The 24,927-nt window shown below is 53.6% G+C and overlaps 11 protein-coding genes across 11 annotated transcripts; 5 read left to right on the plus strand and 6 right to left on the minus strand.

Moving 5' to 3' along the window:
• Positions 1-1,995: 1,995 nt before the first annotated feature.
• On the plus strand, positions 1,996-3,723 carry UMAG_04260 (snoRNA-binding rRNA-processing protein UTP15; the record flags this gene model as incomplete). The annotated part of the gene is made up of 1 exon (XM_011392427.1): positions 1,996-3,723. One exon carries the CDS (start codon positions 1,996-1,998, stop codon positions 3,721-3,723), a length of 1,728 nt encoding a protein of 575 aa, XP_011390729.1.
• Positions 3,724-4,212: 489 nt separating this feature from the next.
• Positions 4,213-5,801, minus strand: UMAG_10419 (chitinase; the record flags this gene model as incomplete). The annotated part of the gene is made up of 2 exons (XM_011392469.1): positions 4,213-5,711; positions 5,792-5,801. The coding sequence occupies 2 exons, from the start codon at positions 5,799-5,801 to the stop codon at positions 4,213-4,215; spliced, it is 1,509 nt and encodes a 502-aa protein (XP_011390771.1).
• A 1,772-nt stretch (positions 5,802-7,573) lies between these two features.
• UMAG_04262 (putative nicotinate-nucleotide diphosphorylase (carboxylating)) lies at positions 7,574-8,482 on the plus strand (the record flags this gene model as incomplete). The annotated part of the gene is made up of 1 exon (XM_011392428.1): positions 7,574-8,482. One exon carries the CDS (start codon positions 7,574-7,576, stop codon positions 8,480-8,482), a length of 909 nt encoding a protein of 302 aa, XP_011390730.1.
• Positions 8,483-8,705: 223 nt separating this feature from the next.
• On the plus strand, positions 8,706-10,129 carry UMAG_10420 (uncharacterized protein; the record flags this gene model as incomplete). Its single annotated transcript, XM_011392470.1, has 2 exons — positions 8,706-9,015; positions 9,258-10,129. 2 exons carry the CDS (start codon positions 8,706-8,708, stop codon positions 10,127-10,129), a joined length of 1,182 nt encoding a protein of 393 aa, XP_011390772.1.
• Positions 10,130-10,231: 102 nt separating this feature from the next.
• Positions 10,232-11,350, minus strand: UMAG_10421 (uncharacterized protein; the record flags this gene model as incomplete). The annotated part of the gene is made up of 1 exon (XM_011392471.1): positions 10,232-11,350. One exon carries the CDS (start codon positions 11,348-11,350, stop codon positions 10,232-10,234), a length of 1,119 nt encoding a protein of 372 aa, XP_011390773.1.
• Positions 11,351-12,075: 725 nt separating this feature from the next.
• On the minus strand, positions 12,076-13,683 carry UMAG_04265 (beclin 1; the record flags this gene model as incomplete). Its single annotated transcript, XM_011392429.1, has 1 exon — positions 12,076-13,683. The coding sequence occupies one exon, from the start codon at positions 13,681-13,683 to the stop codon at positions 12,076-12,078; it is 1,608 nt and encodes a 535-aa protein (XP_011390731.1).
• A 467-nt stretch (positions 13,684-14,150) lies between these two features.
• Positions 14,151-16,991, minus strand: UMAG_10422 (uncharacterized protein; the record flags this gene model as incomplete). Its single annotated transcript, XM_011392472.1, has 1 exon — positions 14,151-16,991. The coding sequence occupies one exon, from the start codon at positions 16,989-16,991 to the stop codon at positions 14,151-14,153; it is 2,841 nt and encodes a 946-aa protein (XP_011390774.1).
• An 859-nt stretch (positions 16,992-17,850) lies between these two features.
• On the minus strand, positions 17,851-18,519 carry UMAG_10423 (uncharacterized protein; the record flags this gene model as incomplete). Its single annotated transcript, XM_011392473.1, has 1 exon — positions 17,851-18,519. One exon carries the CDS (start codon positions 18,517-18,519, stop codon positions 17,851-17,853), a length of 669 nt encoding a protein of 222 aa, XP_011390775.1.
• A 961-nt stretch (positions 18,520-19,480) lies between these two features.
• Positions 19,481-21,507, plus strand: UMAG_10424 (uncharacterized protein; the record flags this gene model as incomplete). Its single annotated transcript, XM_011392474.1, has 4 exons — positions 19,481-19,912; positions 19,991-20,033; positions 20,129-20,886; positions 20,980-21,507. The coding sequence occupies 4 exons, from the start codon at positions 19,481-19,483 to the stop codon at positions 21,505-21,507; spliced, it is 1,761 nt and encodes a 586-aa protein (XP_011390776.1).
• Positions 21,508-21,953: 446 nt separating this feature from the next.
• UMAG_10425 (mitochondrial 54S ribosomal protein bL32m) lies at positions 21,954-22,424 on the plus strand (the record flags this gene model as incomplete). The annotated part of the gene is made up of 1 exon (XM_011392475.1): positions 21,954-22,424. The coding sequence occupies one exon, from the start codon at positions 21,954-21,956 to the stop codon at positions 22,422-22,424; it is 471 nt and encodes a 156-aa protein (XP_011390777.1).
• A 626-nt stretch (positions 22,425-23,050) lies between these two features.
• On the minus strand, positions 23,051-24,223 carry UMAG_04268 (putative saccharopine dehydrogenase (NAD+, L-lysine-forming); the record flags this gene model as incomplete). Its single annotated transcript, XM_011392430.1, has 1 exon — positions 23,051-24,223. The coding sequence occupies one exon, from the start codon at positions 24,221-24,223 to the stop codon at positions 23,051-23,053; it is 1,173 nt and encodes a 390-aa protein (XP_011390732.1).
• Positions 24,224-24,927: the final 704 nt, after the last annotated feature.

Here is a 24,927-nt window from a genome sequence, read left to right on the forward strand (position 1 = left end):
CGAGCTCGAAACATAGCTATCACAACCTCCTTGAATCTTGGTAAGCCAGACAAGGGGAGAATCGGAACCAATTGTGAAGGTCTGGCGAGCGGAAGTCGAAAGGCGGGAAGAGACCTGCGGATGGAAACCATCTAACTGCACACCTGCACTTTAGTGACATTGCGCCTTGGGACGGGTGATACTGTATGTGCTGCAAATCTGTGTGTGTGTGTGTGCATAAATTTGTCTGGATTCGAGGAATAGAGAGTGGCTGCGACGTGATCAGCAGGTTGTCAGGCGTTCAGGCACGTTGGCTCTTCTTGACGTTGTTTTGCCGCTACTGCAGAGTGCAGATCGCGCGCAAGCTTTCAATTATGAACATCCGTCAAGTTGGTTCAACACGACGCTGCGCCACAGTGCATGAGAAGCCGTCTGTGTGGGAAACAATTAATTTATTAATACGCCAGTCGTGAGTCACAAAAAGTTTCGTGAGCCAGTCAGGAGTAACCAACTCAGCACCAAGTCGTGAGTTGAAATTCAAGTCGCCATTCACGCATCCTTTGGTCGACATGTCTCGCCCGCTGGCTCGAATCTCGACTCGAATCGTATGCAGTTCTGATGGCTGTGTGTTTGTTTCACATCCTTGATTCTTCCCATTTGTGATTCGTGATTCGTAATTTGGTTGGTGGGTTTCCGCGCCAATCGTGAATCTCTTCTAAGCGAGAGGATTCACCGCTCAAAGATCGCTTTGCTGGCAGACAGCAAGGAGGTGCGAAAATCAATTACCGCTCAAAACCCCCCATCAGAGTACGCAATAGTTATCACGAATCACAAATACTCACGGGACTCACAAATGGATTCAAATGAAGGCGCTCGCGCTGCTCTTTCTGACACACGACACGCCCCGTCCCTGGCCAACGAGCCGCCAAAGCTACTGTACAAACGTGCAAGGTCCAGGAATGTGATCTGGACGCCGAATCCAATCCCTGCGTTACTAGATCTTTCCAACCAGAATTTGTTTGGCTTGGCGTCGAGCTGCCGAGTTACAACGACCGTCCTTGGCTTGCATAGCGTGTGGATACCTGAATGCTAGGCCAGAATGGATTCCACAACCTCAACAATTCGAGCTCGTCAGGTGATCATAGCCCGTCCCAGCTGAACGAGGCGGCGTTTGCTGGAGCCAAGCATCCCAAGTTTGTTCTTCGCTCTCCGACTGCATTTCCGTACTTCCGATGCCTACTAGGCTGTGCTGCTCGCCGGGCGATGCTGTGCACAACACTCACGTGACTGCTTTACTTGAGTGCCAGACTCATTGGATGGCTCAGTTGGTAAAAACGAGGTGTTACCCGATGCGACGCGCGACGCTCAATCCCACACGCAACCGCCTTCCACTCTCGCAATGGCGATCCAAAACACATGCTCTTCCACAATTCGCACAATGTCCTTCCGGCACGTCCACCAGAGTCCGTATCTCGATCTTGCTTGCTACAAGCACGATGCAACACACGTCGTGGCGCCGAGAGTGCCGAGCAGATCTGTGGCATTGCTAGCGCCTACTCCGCATCACGACGCTGTGTTTGACCCTGTTGCTTCACAAACTCGCACGTTCACAACCCGTGTCACAAGCGCATGATTCCCTGATTCGTGATTCGTGATTCGTGATGTCGTGTTCCGTGTTCCTAGAAAGACAATGTTATGCCGAGCAGGTAATACTAAACGCCAGAAAATTCAGACACGACCCACCGAAAGTTGCAGCACGTGATCCGACCAGGGTCTTGCCCTTTTTTCTTCAAATCGTGAATCACGAATCACGAATGGGAAATTTTTTGGCTCTCCCGCTCCACATGGTCGTGGTCGCCCTCCTTGTTCTCCAAAACCATCCATCACGTTTCTTCCAACCTTGTCGGCCGCGATCCACCACATTCACGATCAGCCGCACGATCGCTATTTTCGTTACCAACGTACCACATCAGCTTGATACATACTACGCTGCAAGGGGAGCACGCAACATTCACCATGGAGTACTCGTCGGTTCGAGCAGTGGCAGAGCAATCCGCTCGCCCATCCTCCTCTCGCTCACCCGAGTCAAACTACTGGCGCAAGTTCCGCACCCCCGTCTTTGTCAAGGAACTGGCACCTATCACTTCGATTCACTTTGTACCACCGGTCTCTGTCTACTCGACCACCGCGCTCGATGAGGATGTTTCCTCCACTGGCGCTGCCTCTACCATTGGCTCGACTTCCACTCAACCCACTTCGGTCTCTGCACGTCAAAAGTTTGCCGTCACAACAGGAGCACGTGTGCAGATCTACTCGATGCGCAACAGCCGAGTATCCAAGACCATTTCTCGGTTCAAGGATGTGGCACGATCGGCCAGTTTCAGGTCGGACGGTAGATTGATGGTGGCAGGAGACGACAGTGGCCTGATCCAGGTATTCGACACAACATCAAGAGCGATTCTGAGGACGATGAGGGGCCACAGTGGCCCAGTTCATGTCACGAGATTCTCGCCAAACGGAATCGAGATCATGTCCGCTGCCGATGACAGGACGGTTCGGTTGTGGGATGTCCCAGAGCAGAAGGCAGTTCATGTGTTTGAGGGACACAACGACTATGTCCGTTCGGCTGTTTTCAGTCCGGATAATCCGGCACTGATGCTCTCGGGCAGTTATGACAGTACAGTCAAATTGTGGGACTCGAGAATGGCAGAGCAGGGTGGATGTGCCATGACGATGAACCACGGTGCCTCGGTGGAGGATGTGTTGGTGTATCCAACAGGAGGTGGTGGTGTAGCGCTCTCGGCAGGTGGGGCGGTGATGAAGGTATGGGATCTCATGATGGGTGGCAGGTGCATGGCGAGCATCTCGAACCATCAAAAGACAATCACCTCGCTTGCGCTTTCGGTCAACTCTGGTGCTGAGTTTTCCGTCGACAACTCGGAGTCGATCGGTGGCATGCGTATCTTGACGGCTGGTCTCGATCACTTGGTCAAGGTGTACGACCCAGCACAAGACTTTAAAGTGACGCACACGATGCGTTACGCTTCGCCGATCTTGTCAATGGCTGTTTCGCCGGATGAATCACACATTGCGGTCGGTATGGCGGATGGCACGCTCTGCGTTCGCAAACGAGATCTCAAAGCCAGCGAGCTGGAACGACGTGAAGCGGAACGAGCAGCCATGAATGCCGGAGCGTATGAGTTCTTCATGCAAGGTAAAGCGGCTGCCTCGAATCAACCAGGTAAAATCAATACACGACGAGCGACAGACGACATCCGCGTAGACAGCGTGCGCAAACGCAAGTTGCAAGACTACGATCGATTCCTCAAAGCGTTCCGCTATAGCGATGCGCTCGATGCGGCGCTGCGCAAAGGTGTCGCCCCCAGCGTGACGTTTGGTCTGATCCTTGAGCTCATTCACCGAAGTCCGCGTGGAAGCTTGGATGGCCTGCGAAGGGCTATTTCGAATCGAGACGACGTCACCCTCGAACCTGTCCTCCGTTTCCTGCTTCGGCATGCGGCGAACCCGAGTTACGTCGATCTGGTCTGCGACACGCTCAACGTGATCGTCGACACGTACGCCAGCGTCATCGGCCAAAGTCCGTTGATCGATGATCTCTTCGGTAGGATCTGGGCCAAGGTCAGCGACGAATTGAGGCTGCAGCGAGATCTCATGCAGGTCAGGGGAAGCTTGGAGATGATTCTGGCAGCTACCGCGCTAGGTGCAGCTTCGGCGGTTGCGTAAAACACATCTCAGTTCTCATACATCATCCGCAGATTGCTACCTTACCACTGAAAAGTTCGACTGCTTCCAGCGTGTCAACAAGAGGCAGGCCAGTGTATGTTGAGGTCAATGTGAAGAACCGTGGTATTCATGCTGATGTTGATCGACCTGCCGCCTTGTGGCAGAAAGAACGAGCGCTCCCATCGCCCTTGAACTCCACCGAGAGGATTCGCCGACGGTCGACACATGAATCAAGTATCTAATAACTAGCAAAGGAAAGGAAATCAAGACTGCTCGCTGGCAGAAACAAACAATAAAATTAAATCAACCGTGACCATGCACACAATGCACTACTGTACAGTACATCGTACATCGTACATCGTACATCGTAAAGGAGGTCGTATCAGAAACTGGGCGCATGCAAGGCATCGCAGTGCCAACACAACAAGAGAAGAACGACAAAGTGCGTGCACGAGTGAGAAAGACTAAGCCTCCGTCAAGTGAGGTGCATTACTTGAGGCCGTTCTTGACATTGTCCCACTTGCTGAAAGGGTAACTGATGTGGTTCAAAGTGGCATCGAGTGTGCCCATGTTCTTGGCAGTGAGGGCGATGAGACTCCTTTCAGCACCACCCTGGCTCTTGGTTGCGTCACCACTCAGCTCCCAGAACATGGCACCCCTCAACCTCTTGTTCCTGATGTACTGACACTTCAACAAGACGTTCTGAGGTGTGTCGTAACTAATGAACTCGCGCTTGGCTGAGTCGTAACTCCAACTAGCAGCGATCTTGGTGTTGATCATCTCCTTTGCACCTTTGACAGGCAAAAACTTGTAGTCCCAGTTGCCGGCTTCCCACGTGCCCTGCCCTGTACCCCTGTACGGCTGTTGTGGACCGTCCGTGTTTTCGAAGCCACGGCCGTAGAGCGGGATTCCGAGAACGAGCTTGTGCGAAACGACGCCCTGGCCAATATAGTAGTTGATCGAATCGTCGGCCGAAGGCGGTGCACCCTTGATGTTCCACAGGTTGGCTTGGTGGCCGGTGAGTGCGGACCACGAACCGGCGAAATCGTACGCCATGAGGTTCCAGAAATCCAGGTACTGGTCCATCTTGGCTACTTGGAGCACCTTGTAATGGTCAGGTCCACAGGGCGCAGCGATGGACAGTAGGTACGGGTTGGTCTCGTTCTTCTTGGCCTGGTGTGCAGTCAAGCCGGCACGAAGCTCTTTGAGCAGCAGAACAAAGTTGGCAGCTTGCGTGCTGTCCGAGGGATACTCCCAGTCGATGTCGATTCCATCCAACCCGTCGTTCTCCAAAATCGTGATGGCAGTCGAGACAAACTTGGCTCGCTTCTTGGCGTCGGCTGCCATAGGTGCAAAGTGCGGACCAAATGTCCATCCACCAACGGACAGCATGAGCTTGAGCGCACGGTTCTTCTTCTTGAGCAAAAGGAATTGCTTAAAGTTGCCGTAGAGGTTGTTACCCGTATCGTTCCAGGAGTCGCCAGTGTAGTGAATTTGCTCGTCGGCCCAGAGATCGGTGAGGAAGCACTCGCCGGTGTCGGGGTTGACGTCGGCGAAAGCGTAGAGAACGTGCGTCAGGTTGCAGTAAGGAACGTCCAGAGGAGAGTACTTGCGACCGTAGATACCCCAGTTTGTAAAGTAGGCGAGGTTGACACGAGGGACGACCGCACCATTGGTGGTGAAATCGTGACCTTGCGAGTCGATGTTGTTTTGGATCTCGCTTGCAGGGGTTGTGTTGGAAGCTGGTGTGGTAGGTGTCGTACTCGGAGGAGAAGTGCTGCTGGGGGCCGAAGCGACGGGAGACTCAGGTTGGGTCGAGGATGAGGGCGTGGAAGCTTCGGGTGCCGTAGCAGTCGGAGTCTGAGGGACCGAACCAGCAGCAGAGGCTGTTGCTGCCTTGGTTGGAGAAGGTGGCAACGATGAAGCGGATGACGATGACTTTTTGCCGTCGTCGTCTAGTCGAGCGCGAGACATCCTGTGCTTAAGACCTGTGATAAAGCAAGATAATTGCTGCATTGAGTCATCTGTGCTTCTTGCAATGGTATCTCGCTCGACCTGGAGTACTTACGTCCAAACATGATGATATATAGCGATGGAACGCTGAACAAAGCGAGTGCGAAGGCGAGTGTGAGAGCGAGCCTATCTAGCTAAGAGTAGTGTGAATGTGACGCTGAAGGTCACGACGAGGTCGTCTGTAGCAAGGGATTTGGTGGTGGTGGTGGTTTGTCAGGACGGAGCTAGATGCAGGAATCTGTGTAAATAGGTGATGAGCGGAGGTTGAAGTGGTTGGCTGAAGTGCAAGATGTGCTAAGTTACGCCGCTCAAGTTGCGGTTGCTCGCCGAGCATATCCTGCTGTATGCTTGCTCCCAAACCAGATTTCCCATGCGCTTCTAACCTTGCTGCTGTGCTGTGGTCACGATGCACTTTACTCCTGTGCATCGCAGTCGTTGCCATGAGCATGTCAAAAGACGAGCCTGAAACAGGTACACACAGAACGGTGGCGGGGGTGACATCAACAACGAGACAAGTTGGAGTGTTCAACGATTAGACTCTCATGCGGACAGCTCGAACGAGATTCTACCTCATCCTCTTGGCTTCTGTCTACCGAATATCTCTCTGCAACCGTGCAGGCGGCCGAAGTTGACAGCCCAAGGCTCACACGGACCGCGCGTTATGCAAGCTGTTGCAGCTTGCAGGAACAATCAACCACGAATACAAAACAAGAAGATGCGAAAAATAATCATGAATACGACCTTCCGCTTTAAGCACACTCACACGTCACGTTGGTGGTGACGGACGAGCAAATCGTTGAACTTCAACGCTCTTTAGGCCCCTGTCTCGCCCTCTCTGCATCTGTTCCTTCATACCTCAAGACTCGAAGCAGACGCCTTGTTCACTTGACTTACTTGTGGCTTTGTTTCTCTTGGCCTGATCTCCCCAACTAAACATAGGCTCCGAACTATTTGCATGCCCGCTCTCGTGTCTGGGTCCTCGTCGTTCGTGATTGTGTGAGCGACAACGTCGTCAGTCATTGCGATCCAAGTGCACGCAACCAGGTACTGTAAGTTAATAAAGGTTTGGTGAAACTCACGCTTCAGCTCCAGCTCGTCTTGCAGCACTCATGATTCAGTCGGATGCACGGTCGACAAAGTTACCCCTGTCTCTGACGCTTTTGCATCCAGCTTGCAGTTGCACAGTTGCAAAGCAGTCAGACCGGTTTCTTGGTTCGGGCAGCAGACGATCGTCGACGCTTGTTGAGGATCGGCATCGTTTTGTAGCTCCGACAGCCTTGGCTACAACTCTACCTTGCACCACGAACCCTCGTGTCCTTGCTTTCTCTCTGCAAAGTCGATCGGCTGACGAATTCTCGATTTGGCGAGACCAACACGGACGTAGACACGAGAACACGGAACACGGGATGTGGAAAAAGTTGAAAAATGTGAGATCGAGCAATTAGTGTTATGTTCAAGTCACGAGTTGTGTGGTGTGTTGCCGGCCGGGTTGGGCAGTAAAAGCGGGAAGGAATCACAGAATTCGGCAACTCGTGACTCGTGACTCGGGACTGTCGGTGACGAAGGTTTTGCAGACCCTCGAGGTTGTCTATTGGCGATTAGCATGTCCAAGATCGAGCTTGAGCTTTGACTCCTCCGAGTCTGGGTTACGACGGAACCGTATCTCATTCGGTGGGAAGGATACGATCGAGCTTGTTCGCACCAGACATCAAAATTTCGCAATCGAGCTACTCCGAGTACGCCTGTTTCTATAACTCTAGCTAACCCAAGGTTCAGCTAATCCAAGCTGCTCGTTTTTTCATCCGCACGTCTGCGATCGCACAAGGAAGCACACACAATGTCGACCTCGATCCCAGTATACGCCAACCTTCTACCTCCGTCTTGGAAGGTCAAAGTGTCGGAATGGCTTGCCGAAGACTGCCCCTCGTTCGACTGGGGTGGCTTCGTTGTAGGCGAGGACAAGAAACGCGCTACGCTCTTCTGCAAGAGCGAAGGCATTCTCGCCGGTGTTCCCTTCTTTGACGAGGTGTTCAAGCAACTCGATTGTCGCGTCAGCTGGAACTTCCGCGAAGGCGAATGGCTCAAAGCCGCCACCGCGGGCGCCAAGGTTAAGATCGCCGTGGCAACAGTCGAGGGACCATCACGCAAGATTCTGCTCGGCGAACGGGTGGCGCTCAACACTCTGGCTCGATGTTCCGGTATCGCCACGGCATCCGGATTGTTCTTGAAAAAGGCGAGAGATGCAGGGTATAACGGTATCGTAGCTGGAACCCGAAAAACCACGCCTGGGTTCAGAGATGTGGAAAAGTACGGAATGCTCGTCGGCGGCGTCGACATGCACAGATACGACCTGAGCAGTATGGTGATGCTCAAGGACAATCACATCTGGTCCACTGGCTCCGTCACAAATGCCGTGCACTCGGCGAGGTCTGTCTGTGGATTTTCGCTGCGCATCGACGTCGAGGTACAGAGCTACCAAGAAGCGGTTCAGGCGATCGAGGCGGGGGCAGATGTGATCATGCTCGACAACATGGAAGGCGAAACGCTCATCAGCAACGCCAAAAGATTGAAGCATGAATGGAGTGGTAAGCACAAGTTCTTATTGGAGAGTAGTGGCGGGATCGATATCGACAATGTTCAGCAGGGTGGACATGTGGACAACTCGATCGATATCATTTCGACTAGTAGTATTCATCAGTCGACCAAGCACGTTGATTTCTCCTTGAAGATCGATCCTTCGTCGTAATGGGAATACAGACACCGACGTAATTCGATCGGGTGCGTGCCGAAACGCGGCTCTGTCGCGAGGCGATCCGAGTACGTCGTGGGAAAAGTCGGTGGCTTGTGTGGTTGTTCGGAAACCCTCCGACGGACTGTGTCAAGACAGGTGTATAAAAACAGACGAGGCGCGATAGTTGCTTTCCATCGCAACACTGCCTCTAAACCTGCCACCGTCACGCACGCACACTATGACGCGCACATCGATCGCCATCTTGGCGCGCATCGACGAGCTTATCCTCGACCTGGTGCGTCAACTCGCTGCTCAGGCTACTAGCTTGCACTCGTGTCCCGCCGATGGACGCTCTGACCAAGAAGAGAAACGCCAGACAAAGCGTCCCAAAAAGACGCAATTAAGACTGTGTACCTTTGCAGCACCAACAAGGATCGACACGAAGACAGAATATCCAAGTCAAGCTGAGAATCAAGCCGTCTACGACGATCGAGGCCAGAGCAACATCAGCTTTCCCACAAAAGGCGTGGTGGGGATGCGAAGATTCGGTGAGCCTGATTCGATCCCTGATCTTTGGCTCGGTGCGCAACAACTAATCTCCTTGTTGTGATCGCCATGGTAGCGCAAGTGTTAAGAATCCTCGAATTGATCCAGCGCAACATGGTGAGGGGTATGCTCGTCACCAAGCGGTGAGTCTCACCGCCCCAAGTCCCGCGATGACAGCGTGTTGCCACGAACCTCTTGCTGATTTGAGGAAACGAGAGCAGTGACATGTACTACCAAAGCCTAGATCTGTTCCCGTCGCAGCAGGCATCGAACAGGATCATCGATCAGGTCGTCACGCTGCTCGGATGTCGGGATCGACTCGAGTTGGGGATCGTTGCTAGTCCACGAGGGATAATTTCGGGATCCTTGAGGCTGATACCGCCGTTTGCTAGTCCCGAGCAAGTGGTTGAATGCAAGCTGCGTCAGACGACGATCATCCCAACTGAGATTAGCATCGATACTGGATGGGCGATCGAGATGCACTGCAGCGGTCGAGAAGCCAACGTTGAGCATCTGGTCATCGTGGTGGAAAAAGAAGCCGTGTTCAAAGCGTTGCTTCAACATGGACCTTCGCCAGAACACGAAAACTGTCGAGGTATACAGTGGAACAATGTGATACTGTTGACAGCCAAAGGATATCCCGACCACGCCACGAGGTCGCTCGTTCAACTTCTAGACCAACACACGTGTTGGCGCTGTCGTGGAGCAGTCAAGATGGTGGGGCTATTCGACGCGGATCCGTACGGTGTGGATATACATCGGCAGTTTCAGCTGCACACGCCGGTGCGTGGGATCGAGTGGCTGGGTGTGGATCTGGCCGACTTCCTCCCCACCTCTGCAGCCGAATCCGAGGAATCAAGCAGTGTAGCTACAGCCGCGCTAGTTCCGTTGAGGAACGACGAGCGCCTCATAGCTGCACGTCTGCTGCGTGGATCAGGCGACTCGAAAGCAGATCTAGAGTCGCGCGCCAGGTTGACAGGGATGCTTTTGTCAGGCTACAAGGTAGAGATCGAAGCTGCGTACGGATTCAGCTCAGCTAAACCCCTTGGTGAAGCTGTCAACAGAAGCGGCTTGGTTGGGTACATCGAAAACAAGCTTCAGTTGCGAGCAGAATGAAAGCGAGCAATGCCGTCTGCAGGACATTGGGCCTATGAGGACGCATGGTGTGAAGGTCTGCTTTACATGAAGTGAGACGGTACCTGCACCCGCACAGCTCTTTCAGACTCGAGACACGGTATCATGTTCCGGATAGTCCATCGACATGTCCAGCGCACGTCCTCCAGCACTTGGCTTGGTGTAGTTTCCTGGAGCTTCGTTATCCGCTTCATGCTCGGTATCCAAGTCGTTGCCACCGTTGCCGTGGGTAAGATTGTACCTCGCCTCACCATCTTCACCACTGACATCGGCATACCGCTGCTCATTAGCACCCGACAAGTGTTCCGCCGGAATCCTTGGCGAGTAGGGTTTATGACTCTGCCTGTGTGCGAGCGGCGGATAATACAGTTTGTAACTCCAATAGGCAATGATCAGCCCCAGCAGTGATCCAGCAATGACATCTGTCGCATGATGTCTGTAGTCCATCGTTCTGCTCACTGCGATCAGCGTGGCGGCCATGAGCGGCGTTCCGCATAACCAGGCTGTGACCGCGTGTCCACGTCCATCGAACAGGTGCAGTTTACCAGCGAGATAGAGCGAGAGGTAAGTCAAGCCGGCGAAAGAGGTCGACGAGTGACCGGACGGGAAAGAGCGGAATCCATCACGAAGCGTCTTGTCATTGACTCCGACCGTGCAGATGATGTCCGTGACGAGACCGTATGGTATCGCGTTAGCTGATCCAGGCGCTGGTTGACACCTATCGATCAAGTCCGGACGCGGCCGCCCTACAGTGACCTTGACAATTGTGGTGATTGTCACCGTGAGAGCGTTAGCGAGGACGAATCCGAGCAGGCCATTGTGCAGGTCCCATACCGAACGAGAGATGACGAGTGAGAATACAGCAATGATGATGACGGGGATGAGAACTGCCAAGATTCCCAGTAGCCAAACGGGGACGCGTTCGTGCACCGCATATGTGTGCTGGATCGAAGTGTCCGTAAGAGAGAATTCTCGGCGAAATCCGTGGACGTTGTTGATGATAGCAAGAAGACCGGCCAGAAGGATGGTGATGATCCAATCCGGTAAATAAGATCGAAGCAGTTGCAATTTTCGTTTGCGAGTGGTGGGTTGATGATGCGATGACCAACGCAACTGCGAGTAAAGAGAGTCCCTATTGCTGTGGCTGAATCCGCCGACGCGGCCGGACGAGGAGGATGCGGCGGGTGGATGTATGTCCGTCATGGTATTGGTGGTCAAAGGGGAAGGAGGACAAGCTGGATGCGAGTGTTTCCAGAATTCCCCTAGCGAGCTTGACCAGTCTGAAACATGTTTGCTCAACGCGACTCGCTGTCGATCTGGTGTTGAGCACAAAAGTCACAAAAATCATGAGTTGTGCTGCGCAACTTCCTTGTTTTCGGCCCGACCAGAATCACGAATCGTGAATGTACCTTCCGAGACATCACCACTTGCATGACGTGAACGTCAGCGCGCAAAGTGCCGTACAGCCGCACAAACTTGAGTGTTTTCTGCACGACTCACGACTCGCATGTCTTTTGGTTCGGGGCGAAACACGGCGAATGAAAGTCGTGAATGAAATTTCCCAAGTCACGAGTCGTGAGTCGTTTCAAGTCGTTTGAGCTGGTTGCTGGCTCAAGGTCTTGGCGTTTCCCCAACACACAGCCTCGAACACACGAATCTATTATTGGCACATCCCACGCTCACGTCTGTGATGTGATACAGTAGTTATCAGTGACCGACACAGAGAGAACACTTTCCTCGCTTCACAATCTGAACCATCAATTCTCCTGTAGCTTCCACCTAACTTAACGTTATTTCACCTCTGCCGACAGGACCGTGAAGCCTTACGTGATTTCTCTGAGGTCTTGAAATAACAAACGTAAAAGAAAGCCAAAGCGTGATCTGCATGCGAGTGTGATGATCATTTCCATTGCAAACGTCGTTGTTTCCTAAGCGGTGATATCTTGGCCAAGCCTCGTATCGGCCTCCTGACCATTGCTCATGGCCCTTCGACCATCCGCCTGTTGCACTTGGCGCTTCTCTCTCTCACTCACCCACATGAGCACCCGATTACAATTGACCAAGACATGCCTTAGTGCCCTGGTCCACGTCTCGTCGCTTCCGAATTGCAACCTGATGCTCGCCTCTCCAATTTTATCCTTGTTGATCGCGTGTGGTGCCTGGAACGTTGGATCCGCACTCGCTGCAAACTCGACGACTTGCTTGAGACAGGCCAAAAATCCAGTTTGTGCATGATCGAACCGCCGACTTTGCAACAGACGCCCGATCTGCCAATCCGAGGATCCGTAGAGCTCGTATACTGTCTTTTCCCCGGCCGTTTCCTCGCCTTCTGTTTCAGTAGCGTCGTTCGATGCTGCAAACAAAGTCGACGTCGACGAAGCGCTCGAATAGTGTTGAGATCGAGCATCTTCGTACCGATACACAACGCTGAAAGACCCCTTGGGTATCAACCTATACCCTCTAAACGCTACGCCCAACTTTCTTGCTACCACGTCCAACAACAGCGCCGTTTGACCCCAAGCCGCGTTGATCTCGTTCCATTCAACCGACTGGCCCGGCAGCCTGCCGAGTCGCAACCCATTGATAGTAGCGATACCACCCGAGTGGCCGATGCAAAACGCATCTGTGTAGACGTTTGTCGATTGCAAGCGTAATAGCAGCTCCCTGTCGTGCGCTACAGCCATAGCTAAAGACGCTTTGTCCTCCTCCAATCTGGACAGGGTTAACGAGTGTTGAGAGTATTGTGACCAGAAGCGCTCTTCCTCCTGTTGCAAGGCAGCCTCTTGTTCTGCTATCGTGGACAGTTGTGCCTCAATGGAGAGTCGGGCTGCTTCGGCTTCTTTGAGCTCGGATAGGGCGAAGGATTCGTCAGAAAGCAGTTGAGCGATTTCGTGTTGGAGTGATTTGCACTCTTCTAGTTGCTGTTGTCGTATCGCCGTCAAATCGTGCGTCATATCTTTCTCAGTGGCTACAGAGGGCGATGAAGAAGAAGAAACACGACGTTGGATCTGAGGTAGCAACTTGTACTTGCGCAGCTCGGCCTCAAAAGCGAGATACGAATCGCGCTGCGAGCGCACTTCGGACATTTGCGTGTCCATGATCTCCAACAGTGTATCCGTGCATGCTTTACATAACGGATGGTCTATCACCGTCGAGCTATTGTTTGGTGTACGGAGTCTGAGTGCCTTTTTCCCACTGCGAGATGCGGACGGTGACGTCCTACCCGTCTTGGTCCGAGGTGGATGCGATAGTAGATCAAAGAGCGCCGATGAAGCGGCTAGACGTGCACTGAGCGAATTCGGATCGTTTGTGCTGAGTCCAGCAGAGCTCGAGCTCGAAGCCGTAGTTGGAGCAGCTTCAGAGCTGCTTTCCTTGGAGGGCAAAAGCGCTTTGGATGTGGATGGCGACGATGCATGTCGTGGAGCAATGAACGAGTCTTGCACAAGGTCGTAGGCTGATTGGTTGAGATCAATCTCGGATGATACCGAAGGGTGCAGCAGCAGCGGCTGCCGGCAGCGTTGACAGCTCCAAGACATGGCAGACTACGACTGTGCCTCTAGCTGTCAATCAGACAGCGAGGTGTGTTGTGGAAGAAGGATCCGAGATGGTCGAGTGTCGACCGAAACGTGTCGAGTATGTCATCCATGACATTCGATTTCAGGGTCCAACCAAAGCGCCCAGTTCACCACACGCTTTGCTCGCTCGAAACGCAGCACACTCACAACTCCATTCACGATTCACGATTTCTGCGCGTCTGTGCGCGTTTCATGTCGCGTGGCTTTGCAATCACGAATCCAGTCGTGAGTACTGAACCTTCCCAGGTCGATACACGCTCTCTCAGCAAGTTCTTTCTGTAAGCCATGTCGACACAGGAAGATAAAACACACTACCCGTAAGGACAGTATCACAGACAAAAGCGAAAACAAGTGACGCACAGAGTTGAATTGCACAAACATTCGTGATTGCAAAACCACCAAACCCCACTTGCAGACTTGGCAATTGCCTACTTGCGTTTTCCAGCCTCAACTTGAGCCTGCAGGCTCTGCATCAGAACCGCCAGCCCGCTCAGCTGCGAAGGACTCAACCTGCTCAACACCACCGAGATGTGCAAGATCTGCTGGTTTCCACCCGGCGATACGCCATCCGCGCTCGCCTCTGCAGTGCCTTCGCTGATACCCAGCAAAACAGCCGGCACGCTCTGGGCGGGATCGATGGCGACAGGCGCACCCTGCAGACCCTGCGGTTGGCCGTCGCGCCCAATCACAGGTCGAATGTGGGGGCTTGGTGTCGGCTGAATGCCCAATGCCGACAGACGTGGAAGAGATGCAACCGGGATGAGGAGCGGGATGGGATGGTTTGGGATGGACGGGTTAGCGTCGCTCGCTGCTGGTGCTGCAGGGGTCGGTGCAGGTGCCGGTGCTGCTCGTGCTGCTTGCGTGGCCGGCTGCTTGATCGTGCCATTGGCCTTTGCTGGCGTCTTTTTGGCTGCGGCGGCTGGACGAGCAGCCTGAGGAGCAGGCGAGGGCGAAGATTTGGCGCGAGGTGTGGCACGCGGCGTGTTCAGGCTCGTGGCGCTAGTCAGAGTCGGATGCATGGTGGGCGGACGAACAGCGATCGATGATACTGCATTGCTGGGAGGCGAGCTCGCCGGTGGTCGCATGCTTGCAATCGTGGGCTGGAGCGTAGATGAAATCATCTCACCAGAGTGGCCCGGTGACGGTTCGGGTATCGATGGTGTCACGGGAGAAGGAGGTGGCGGCGACTGCGTCTGTTGACCTGGAACTGCTGCGCTCGGTGGCAGGGAAGGCTGCGACACGGCAATTGCACCTGGTGCACTTGGCGTGCTTGGTGCCGACGCTGCCGCGGAAGGTGGCTTGACAGGCTTCTCCTTTTTCTTGCGTGGAACAGGAACAGGCGGGCCACCAGGTGTACCTGGCAACGGATGCTTGCGTGGCCTTCCTCTGCCTCGATGTGGTGTAGGTCCTGGTGTTACGCCTGGAGCACTGGGAGTTCCTGGTTTGCCTGGTGTACCTGGGATGATGGCTGCGCCGGCAGAAGCGGCAGCAGCAGCAGCCTTTGCTTTTGCCTTGCTAAGAGGTTTGGTGGGGGTTGCTGCAGGAGTCGACGGCGTTCCCTGCGGTGCTACGGAAGGCCTGAAGAGAGCAGACGTCGGAGCCCCCATTGGCGTCATGCCTGATGGCAGCGGAGCTCCATTGGGCCCAGTAGGCGGGTTTGCAGACGTAGAGGCGAACGGCGGTGCTGGACCGAAAGGCGCGCCTGGCACAGATGCATACACCATGGGCGGACCAAGGTGCGGCGATGGAGTTGGGAGGCCGTTAGACCCGGCCGGCGACATGGGCATCGATGCAGCATGAAGAGGGTTGGTGCCAGTAGGGAAAGAATAAGCTCCAGGTGCGCTCGTTGGTGCGCTGTTACCCGAAAGTGGACTTGGCATAGCAAGCGCCGTATCTGGCGGAACGCCTGGCCCAGACACATCTATGGGTAGTGTTGGTGGCGCTGGAGTGGCTGCCGATGCCGGAGCAGGCGATGGTGGAGCAGGCGTCTTTTCTGGCTCTGGTGGCGGGGTAAAGATGCCGAGACGGTGCCTGTTCTCGCGTTCCTTCTCAAGCTTGGCAGCTTTGGCAGCTGCCCTCTCTTGTTGCCGCTTGATCCTCTCTAACTCGCGTTCTTTTTCGCGTTCGCGCTCAATCTCGTCGGTGATGCCAAAGCTGAGGCTGATTCTGGCGGATGACTCGGCTACGTCGATCTGCCTTTTCTCCTCCAATGTCTCGAGCTCGGCCTTGAGCGCCTTGAGTTCTTCTATTTGAGCCAGCACCTGCTCTCGATCGTCGCTATACGCGAGTCTTTCAAGATGTTCGAGCGCAAGTGAAGTATTGGGCGCACGTTTGTGGGTAGTGTCGAGCGCGGTAAGCGTCTTTCGAAAGCGTAAAGCGAGAGCATTTCGGCGCGCAAAGACAGACTCGGTAAAATCGAGGCTCGGAAACGCGGACTGTGGCACCTCTGGCAGCGGTGTTGGAAGGCCCAGCTCATTAAGCCCAACGTTGTCGTGATTGTCGATTTGCGAGCCGACCTGGACAGAAGTCTCCGAGGCTTGGGTTGATCCGTCTGGTGCATCTGTAGTACTGAGCGCGAGGGTCTTGCGAGCATTGAGATGTGCCATGCGACGACGTTTGCGCAACCTGACTTGGCTCAGAACGGGGTCTTCCTTCAGGTCCAGCGCCTTGAGCAGATCGTGGTGCGGAATGTTCCAGACGTGATACGGTAAAAGTCGACGAAGAACATCTCGAGCATCTATAAATGCAGACAGGTCGGGCCGAAGGATGGCTTTGTGGTCACTTTGCAGAAATACATCGACCAACGATGCAGGCTGGTCGCTGAGTTGATCTTTGGCGCCGAGATCGTTGCTGTGCTGATCAGAGACATGTGGTTGACTCTGCACACTGAGGTTTGGTGCTGCTGATGCCGATGATGGCTTGTGATTCGAGCGAGTATCGCCTGCAATCTTTGTGAGGCTGATGGTATGCTGAGGTGCGGATAGGGCCGATGCATGCTCGTCATCTGGCTCTTGTTTGACGGCTATCGAGTTTGTGGTCGAGTTGTTAATGGTATTGGTGCTAGCGATGGCGTGCGTGCCACTATTTGCACCAGCCGCTGATATTGATAGATCTGCTGTTGGTGCCGATGTTGCAGGGGATGAGCTCAAGCTGCCACCCAGAAGGGCAGCTGGATCGATGGTCAAAGCTGCATTGGAGGTGCTTACGATGGTCTGCGGATTCAGTGTCGATGTCGAGGTCGAGGTAGGGACCGGCGAGGAGACTTGCATGGCCTAGCCAGCTCGAGGGTCAAGGTCAACAATCACCTTGATAGAGACGGCCACGGCGATGGCAGTCTGCCTGTTGAGCACGAGATGGCCGGTATGCTTCCACCTGCCGACAAAGAGAGGGGTTGTGGGCTACAAGCTGCCGCTTGTTCAAGACGGTCGGTTGTTGGCAAGCGCTTGTTGCTTTTGCTTTCTTGTGGGCTTGCGGATGCGATGGCTGAGCAGCGGACCGACCGACCGACCGACCGGCTGTCTGGCTGACTGACTGCGGGAGCGTGACAACAAATGACCCAAGCGTAGGGTTGACTCTGACGTTGGTTGCTTGCTCTTGCTGTGCTTGACGTTGTTCTTCTGACCTGGCTATCCCACGTCCTGTCAAAAAGAATCGTGAATGTTTCGAGGTCGAATCTTCCGATGCCTTTGTGCTTTTCTTGGGTGAATGCAACACTCACGACTGTTTGAGCTGCTATTGTGTATCGTCTGCGTCTGGCTGTTCAAAGGGAGAGAGAGACGGAGACGACCGACACGGCGCAGCTCGCTTTTTCGCCTTTTTTTTTCCCACTCACGACTGACGATTCGCTTCTCTATCGTTCGAGCCTCGAGCCTCGTGACTTGACTAAAGAAAAAGACTAAATCGCCGATCGTCTCTCTCGTTCTTCTTCTTCACGCATCGAGCCGATCTGCTCACAACTCTGACCCAATCACGTATTTGGTATGAAAAGGTTGTAAAGACTCACGGCTCTTCGGAGTGAGAATGACCGACACCCTTTGATGATTGGACGATGAGCGATATCTGCTCATGGAACATTTAGTACAGCAGACGTCTGAGCTATTGTCGCAACACCACACTCTGCGCCGGCGTTCAGCGTCCAAACACGTCGGTGAGCGGCAACAGGCACCACACTTTCACCTTGTACGCCTCGTGCTTGCTCCGGAGCTTACTCGAGCGGAACTTGGCCTCTTCCTCCCTAATGGCCTGGTAGTAGATGCTGAAAGCGACGACCAGGCTCGACAAGGTGATTCCCCCTGCATGTGACACCAGAAACGCATGACCGTGGTCTGGGTGATTGGAAGAGCTGGTAACGATGAAGCCAGCAACGAGCGACGCAAGGTATGCCGAGTACAACGGGTTCCTCACGAAAGCCCAAGGCCCTTGTGTGATGAGAAAAGTGGGTTCGTCGTCCGAAAAGGCGGCTGTGAGACCCGGTGTCCTTGACATGGTGTACTGCGCCCACCAAAAAAAGAAGAGACTGTAGCCGACGAGCAGCAAACCGATCCATACCTGAGTCGTATCGGCGGACTTGGAAAGGGCAAAGTACATGGCTGTATCAGAAGCAACGAAGCATACGGCCACTAGAGGAACCAAAGTGAAAGAGCGCAGGCTAAGATGTGACTTGAGAAAGAGCAGCGGTGTAAGCCCGCAATACGTGAAGTCGGCGACGGCTTTAAGCACCACCAACGCCTGCTTGAGATGGCCCATTTCGCGCCATACGGCGGGTACATCGTTGATGAGCGAGCGAATCTCTTCCATTTCGATGTCTTTGACGAAGTTGATAGTGGTGGCCGTGGTGGTAGCAAGGCAACAAGTCTGAACTAGCCTCTGCCCACCCGACAAGAGGCGTGTTGCGAGCTGCTTCAGCTTGTTTTTAAGGTCGCTAGTGAGCTTCGGACCAGCGCTAGGCGCACCGTGACCACCTCTGTTGTGAAGGTGGTGGACGAACCACTAATCGCCTCTCTTTGTGGATGGTAGTGACCGAATTTTGATCACTTCTAGTTTTCAGCTTCTCACAATAACAGTCGTGAGGGAGTGGAGGAGGTGGTGATGGAACCAGACCGTTCACGGTCGGCAGCTGCTTCTTTTGCTTGGCCACAGGTTACGGGTCAGCTCAGCTCATGCCATTCGCTCCGGCGTTACTTGCTCTCCGAGATAACTTAAAATGCAATGATCCTCATATGACTGTATCACATCACACAACCATCCGGCGGCTGAGATTCATTTGCTCACCTACAGTCAGAGCCAGCCCTCTAGCTTTGTGTTTACGAAGTATGCTGTAACTTGGTTCGTGATTGTGCTAAGTTACTACGAATCACGAATGTTGAGAAGAAATGCGGGCCCGAAAATCAAGATAAACCTAACTTAGTCACAGTCTGTGAGTCCTGAGTAACTGTCCTGTATTGGACCCTATCGAATTTGCTGACAGCTTAGCGGGCTGGCTGTGCTCTGGCGCCCGCACGGACACCTGGAACCCGAGTTGATTTACACCAATTCAATCGTGACGTGTGAATCTTTCCGTATTCAACCTGGCTTGGCATTCGTGACTGTTGCCAGTCACGAGCGCTGCTGGAATGGTCCGTCTTAGCGCCTCTTTCACCCTTACACCCTTCCTCCCTTCCTCCGTCCCTTCTTTCATCACACGCCCGTCTCTACGTGTCTAGAGCGACACCAATCGGTCACAAGGTACAGAGGCCTTTGCCTAAGAACTCATTCCAAGATGCTTCCAGCATCAATACGGACGTTCTTATCCTCGAACTTTCTGCTGCTGCTCGCACTCGCGTACTCGGTCACAGCATTCACCGTAACGATCTCGGACAAGGATGAACTGCGTCAGACATGCTCTGGCATGATTGCAGGCGACGATAGCCACATCCAAGCTTATTTTGACAAGGGGTCCAAGGGAACTGTAGCCACCATGTTTTACGAGTTTATTGATTTCGACAAGCTTGGCAAGTGGAGCGACGACAAGGACGCGCTCGGATATCAGCTCAAGAGCTACATCTGCACGCCCAAGGCGGTGCAAAAGACCCTGTGTATGCAGGAGCAGCTGGGTAACTTTATTGTGGATGAGAGTGGAGGCAAGGCGAGCACGGTGCAGCTGCAAAGGATGGATTTCGGTGCTGCCGGTCTATCGGAGGTCAAGACGTTGGTGAGTTCGACTAGCAGTGGCAAATAGAAGATAGCTGATTGATACTGACAGCTTCCCGACGCTCAATTGACTCGACAGCGCTACAACGTTACCAAGACCGGATACTACTGCTTCGGTGCGAGTGAGCTGCCCCCATTTCTTCACTGATACGTTTGTTCATGGACCACTTTGCTGACCAGCATGCCTCTACACCTCTTCTTTGCGCTCGTCTACCAGCCGAGGTTCCACTCGTATCCCTCGAAGCAGCGCCCTCTGGCTCAGGTGATCTTTCTGTCCATGCCGAATTCTCTGGCCGTGTCGAGTTCTTCAACAAGTTCAAAGGCAATCTCCCGGCTGCCGAATACCCCAAGCTCAACTTTTACTTTGCCATGACCATCGCCTACATCGCACTTGGTATCTACTGGATCTCGCTGTGTATCAAGCACAGGGACGAAATGTTGACCGTTCAGTACTTTATTTCAGGTACCATCGCCTTCCTTGTCGTTGAAATGGCGGCACAGTGGATGTACTACTACTACCTAAACGGGCATCTGATCGACTTTTTTAGGATTCGAGAAGTTAACAATCATACGGGTGTCACGGCGATGGCAAGATTCTTGCTGGTCCTGACGAGCATCTTGGACGCCGGGAGGAATTCGGTCTCTTTCTTTTTGCTGTTGATCGTTGCAATGGGCTACGGGGTTATCCGGCCTTCCATCGGACCGGTCATGACCAGAGTCCGTCTTCTCACAGCGGCTCACTTTATCTTTGGCGTTCTTTACTCGATCGGTATTGTGCTCATTCAGCTGGAACAGGGAGGAGCGTGGATCTTTGCCTTCATCTTCCCGCTCGCCATGACGCTGACAGCATTCCTCACCTGGATCATGAATTCGCTCAACCGTAGCATCGAGCATCTCACCCAACGCAAGCAGACGTTTAAAAAGTCCATGTTTGTCAAACTTCACCGTATCTTGCTCGGTGCCGTTGTCGTGATTGTAAGTTGTGTTTTCTAAGCATGGCTTTCCCCGACACATATCACCGTTTTGCTTCTGTATACTGACAGTCTCATGGCGATCATGTTTGGACAGTTTGCATTTTTCATCATCTCGTCGATCGCCTTTTCGCAATCTGGCGGGGAAGGCTTCGCGCCCAACACATGGCAATACCGGTGGTTCTTGCTGGATGGATGGCTCGCGTTGCTGTACTTGGCCGTGTTCTCCGCCATCGCGTGGGTTTGGCGTCCAACGGGCAACAATATGCGACTCGCCATGTCGGACGAATTGGCGACCGACGACGATCCCAACGCCGAAGGCTACGAGGTCGACACATTTGCTGCACGAGGTCCCGACGGGCCTGACAGCGATGACGAAGACGATGTCGAGGCCAAACGTACTTCTCAGGGCCCAAACGGTGGGAGGAGTGCGGGTGCGCAGCCAAACAGTGATGTAGTGTTTGAGATTGGAGATGAGGACGATGAGGCTGATCACAGCAAGGCTGCAGCAGCGGACAGGAGGGAAGGACGCCGAGGCGAGAGACAAGGATTGATGAGCACCAGTACCAATGTTTCCGAGGAAACGCTGGTGCCGGGTAAGAAGAGGGCAGACAAGAATGATTGATGCTCAACTCTTGTTTACATATTTAGCGGAAGCTTGGGTCCATGATGCCTCCCTCTATAAACGCAAATTTGAACCTCATCTGAAACATCTCGCATTCTCGTAATTGTAGGATACAGGCCCCGCTTGTATCAATACGTACATGAGGCTGAGAGCCTACCTGTTCAAAGAGGTGTTCGTAAATGCTGTCTTGAAACTGTATGAAGGTTGTTGGAATGGAAGCTAATTTCGGAAGGCGCAGTATTCTTCCGCACGAGAGAAATGGCAAAGTCGAGAGCGAGCAGAGAAGTATTCACGATTGGTGATTTGTGATTGACAACCACGCGACAATTTTTCGAGTTCTTCTCACCATCACTTGTCGCAACCACGTCTATCCTCGCGCTTTCGCCAACGCAGTCACGCCACTTGCACGTCTTTGCACCTTTGCGCTCGCACTCACACGATTTACCATGTGGACAGCCGCTTCTCGCTCAGCAGCGGCTCAGCTGCAGCTCACAATCACGCTCGGTCGCTCGACCGTGTTCCGAGTACAAGTACCATCACTCTTTTCAACACCTTCATCACTGTGCTCCACTTTTCATCCATTGACACCAGCGCTCTCAACATCTCAGTCAGCAGTCTCCTCATCCACAGCATCTCCCTCCACATGGGCTTCCGATGTCGGTACACTTTTGTGGGATGGAATCCTGCGCGCGGTTCCTAAGAAGAAGGTCTCTCATTCACGAAAATCGATGCGCGCAGCGAACAAGGGCTTGAAGGATCGTACCGACCTCGTTCACTGCAGCAGCTGTGGCAAGCCCAAGTTGCACCATCATATTTGTGCGTCTTGCTACTTCGAGTTGAACCGCGCGCGAAAAGTTGCTTTGAAACAGCAGCACGGAGGTGCGCCGACGAATGGCGGTGCGCAACAACACCCATAGGGATGACAGGAGCAAAATGGAGCGTGAGACAACCAGACGCGTTGCGTAAGGCTTGACTATGACGACCAGCAGGTGGTGGTGATGGCCACAAAGCGGCTGGCTTTTTTTTCGATGGACAATTTTTCGCGGACCAAGCAAACCCCAGCAACCAAGAAGCAGTACATCAACCATGTTCCACCCTCTCTTGTTTGGCTACCAGAAACAAGAAACATTACAAGCGCAAGCCCGAGCCACGACGCTGTTGGAGGCTTCAAGCATTGTGCATACATCACACACGCTCGCATCGCCTCCATCCGCCCTTTCTCCCCATGCACCTTCGACTCGTGTGACTCTAGCACCATGTGAAGGAATCTGTTATCACCATTCCACTCAGCGGCTTGTGTCACATCCAAGCTCTTGCAATCGCATCGCATCGCATCGCATCGCATCGCACGCCCTTGAACACAGCCAGTTCAGACCGATTGTCCAACAGCTGCATGCGCACATGGCGCTGTTAGTGGACATCGTTTGAGTTGGCCAAGCTTTCATGGTGGTGAAATTTTGTGAGCTGCATCTCAAATGCGCAACATGAGATAGAAGGATATGGTACAAGGTTTAGAGATAAATCATGCCAGACCTTGAGCTGTTCAAGCTGTGTGCTGCTCAGCCTCTGCCAAGTGCTTATGGAAGAGCTTTTCGGCTCTCTGCCAGACGGCTCCCTTTCCTTCGTCCAACGTGTCGAGCTTGGTGGTGTCCTTACCGAGCACGTAGGGCAACTGCAACAGACTGGGCAACAGGTCGTTGCTGAAACCCTCGGAGCTCTCCCTAGGCAGCAGAGTGGGCAGATGGTCGATCGAGATGACGGTCAAGCTCGGGTTACCTTTGCCCGTGTTGACGTCGACGGTAGGTTTGTCAAAGGTGGTGTTGATGTCGTAGATGGGGAGAGGGTTGTTGGGGTTGGTAGTGTCGCACGATACGTCGACGACGACGCCGAGACGACGCGAGGGACCAGCGGCTTGGATCGTAGGTTGGTCGAGGAAAGGCGGGATTTTAGAGGTGAGGTAGATGCAGTTGACAAAGATGTCTACGTCGAGCAGCTCTTGGTAGGGACCGTGCTTGGCTGAGGTCTCCTGGATGTCCCAGCGGACAATGTCCTCAGAAGCGACGCCGGCCTTTTCGAAAAAGTCAATGGCTCCACGACCACATCGTCCCAAAGCTCCGACGACGAGCGCCTTCACTTTGCCGTCCGAGCGCGATTTCTTGATGAACTCAATCTGCTGCTTGGCGTGTGCGATGAGCGCCTGCTCGTTGGGGTAAGCCTTTTGAGCACCCAGCCTTTGGTCTTCACCTTGCACCTGTTCAGCCAAAGCCAACAGACCAAGTGCAGCGCCTGCAAAGCCGGCGTGCCAACCAAACGCGGCTACACGACGGCCGTTCTTGTCCTCCAAAAACTCCAAATCGTAGAGCTTTCCGCCTCCGCGCTTGAATCGACCCAGAACATCCGCCCAACCGGCCTGCTTCTTGTAGCAGTGAGCAAACTGAATGTGGGTGTGAGGCAGATCCGGACCAGGCTCCTCAAGCTCCTTGAGACCGATGATGGGGATGTCGGCGGGCAGGGAGTGAAACGTGTTGTGAGGGGCAAGCTTGCACCCTACCTCGGTGTACTCTTTGTCGTCAAAGATACGTTGAGGGTCGGACTCGACCGTGATGTCGAACCCAGCGTCAATGAGTGCCTTGGCGGTGGTTGGGGTGAGCGCGGCACGGTGCTCGGCCGGCTTCATCTCGCATCGGAGGTAGAGGGGTTGGCGGCTTGTAGACATTGTTGCCAGAGGTGGTAAAAGTATGCGATACGAGGGCAATGTGGATGACAAATGTGGTGGTAGAGGAAGAGGTGGAAAGGTGCCGACGTTGCAGAGGCTCAGTTTGGCAATTATATGCAAAGTCTCGAACGTGAACGGTGAATCACGAATGTCTGCAGAGGAGCGCAGTCCGGCTTTGATCCGTTTGTGGTTGCGACGTGCCTTTGACCGGAATGCAACAGCAGCTCTACAGATACGTGCTATAAATCACGATTTGATGAGAGTCGAGTCAGCCAAACAGAAAAGCAGCCTCAACGCACGGTTGCGACAATCACGATTCACGATTCACGATTCACGAATTCTGTGATTCTTCTTGCTTTACGGCTTTTCGCCGAATCGCCGCGGCTAGGGTGTGGCAGCATGCAGCACGTGGCAGTCGGGAGTAGTCACGAGTGGGAGCGGAATGTAAGATCGAATGTTTCCTCCACGCGATTCACAATTATCGCGTCGTGGTTCACGGTCTGTGGTCCTCGCGTTGGTCTGTAGGTTTGGACTCGGATCCGTGATCGACGAAATGAAAACAGTCGTGAGTGGCAGAGAGAGAGAGAGAGAGAGAGAGAGAGAGAGAGAGACCCTTGTTCTACCTGCAACCTGCAGCAGCTGTAGCAGGCAAGCTTAACTTTTCCGACCGTGCTTGATCATCTCTTCCTTCTCACCCTCATCGC

Source organism: Mycosarcoma maydis, chromosome 12 (genome assembly GCF_000328475.2).
Source record: "Mycosarcoma maydis chromosome 12, whole genome shotgun sequence".
Classification (NCBI taxonomy): domain Eukaryota; kingdom Fungi; phylum Basidiomycota; class Ustilaginomycetes; order Ustilaginales; genus Mycosarcoma; species Mycosarcoma maydis.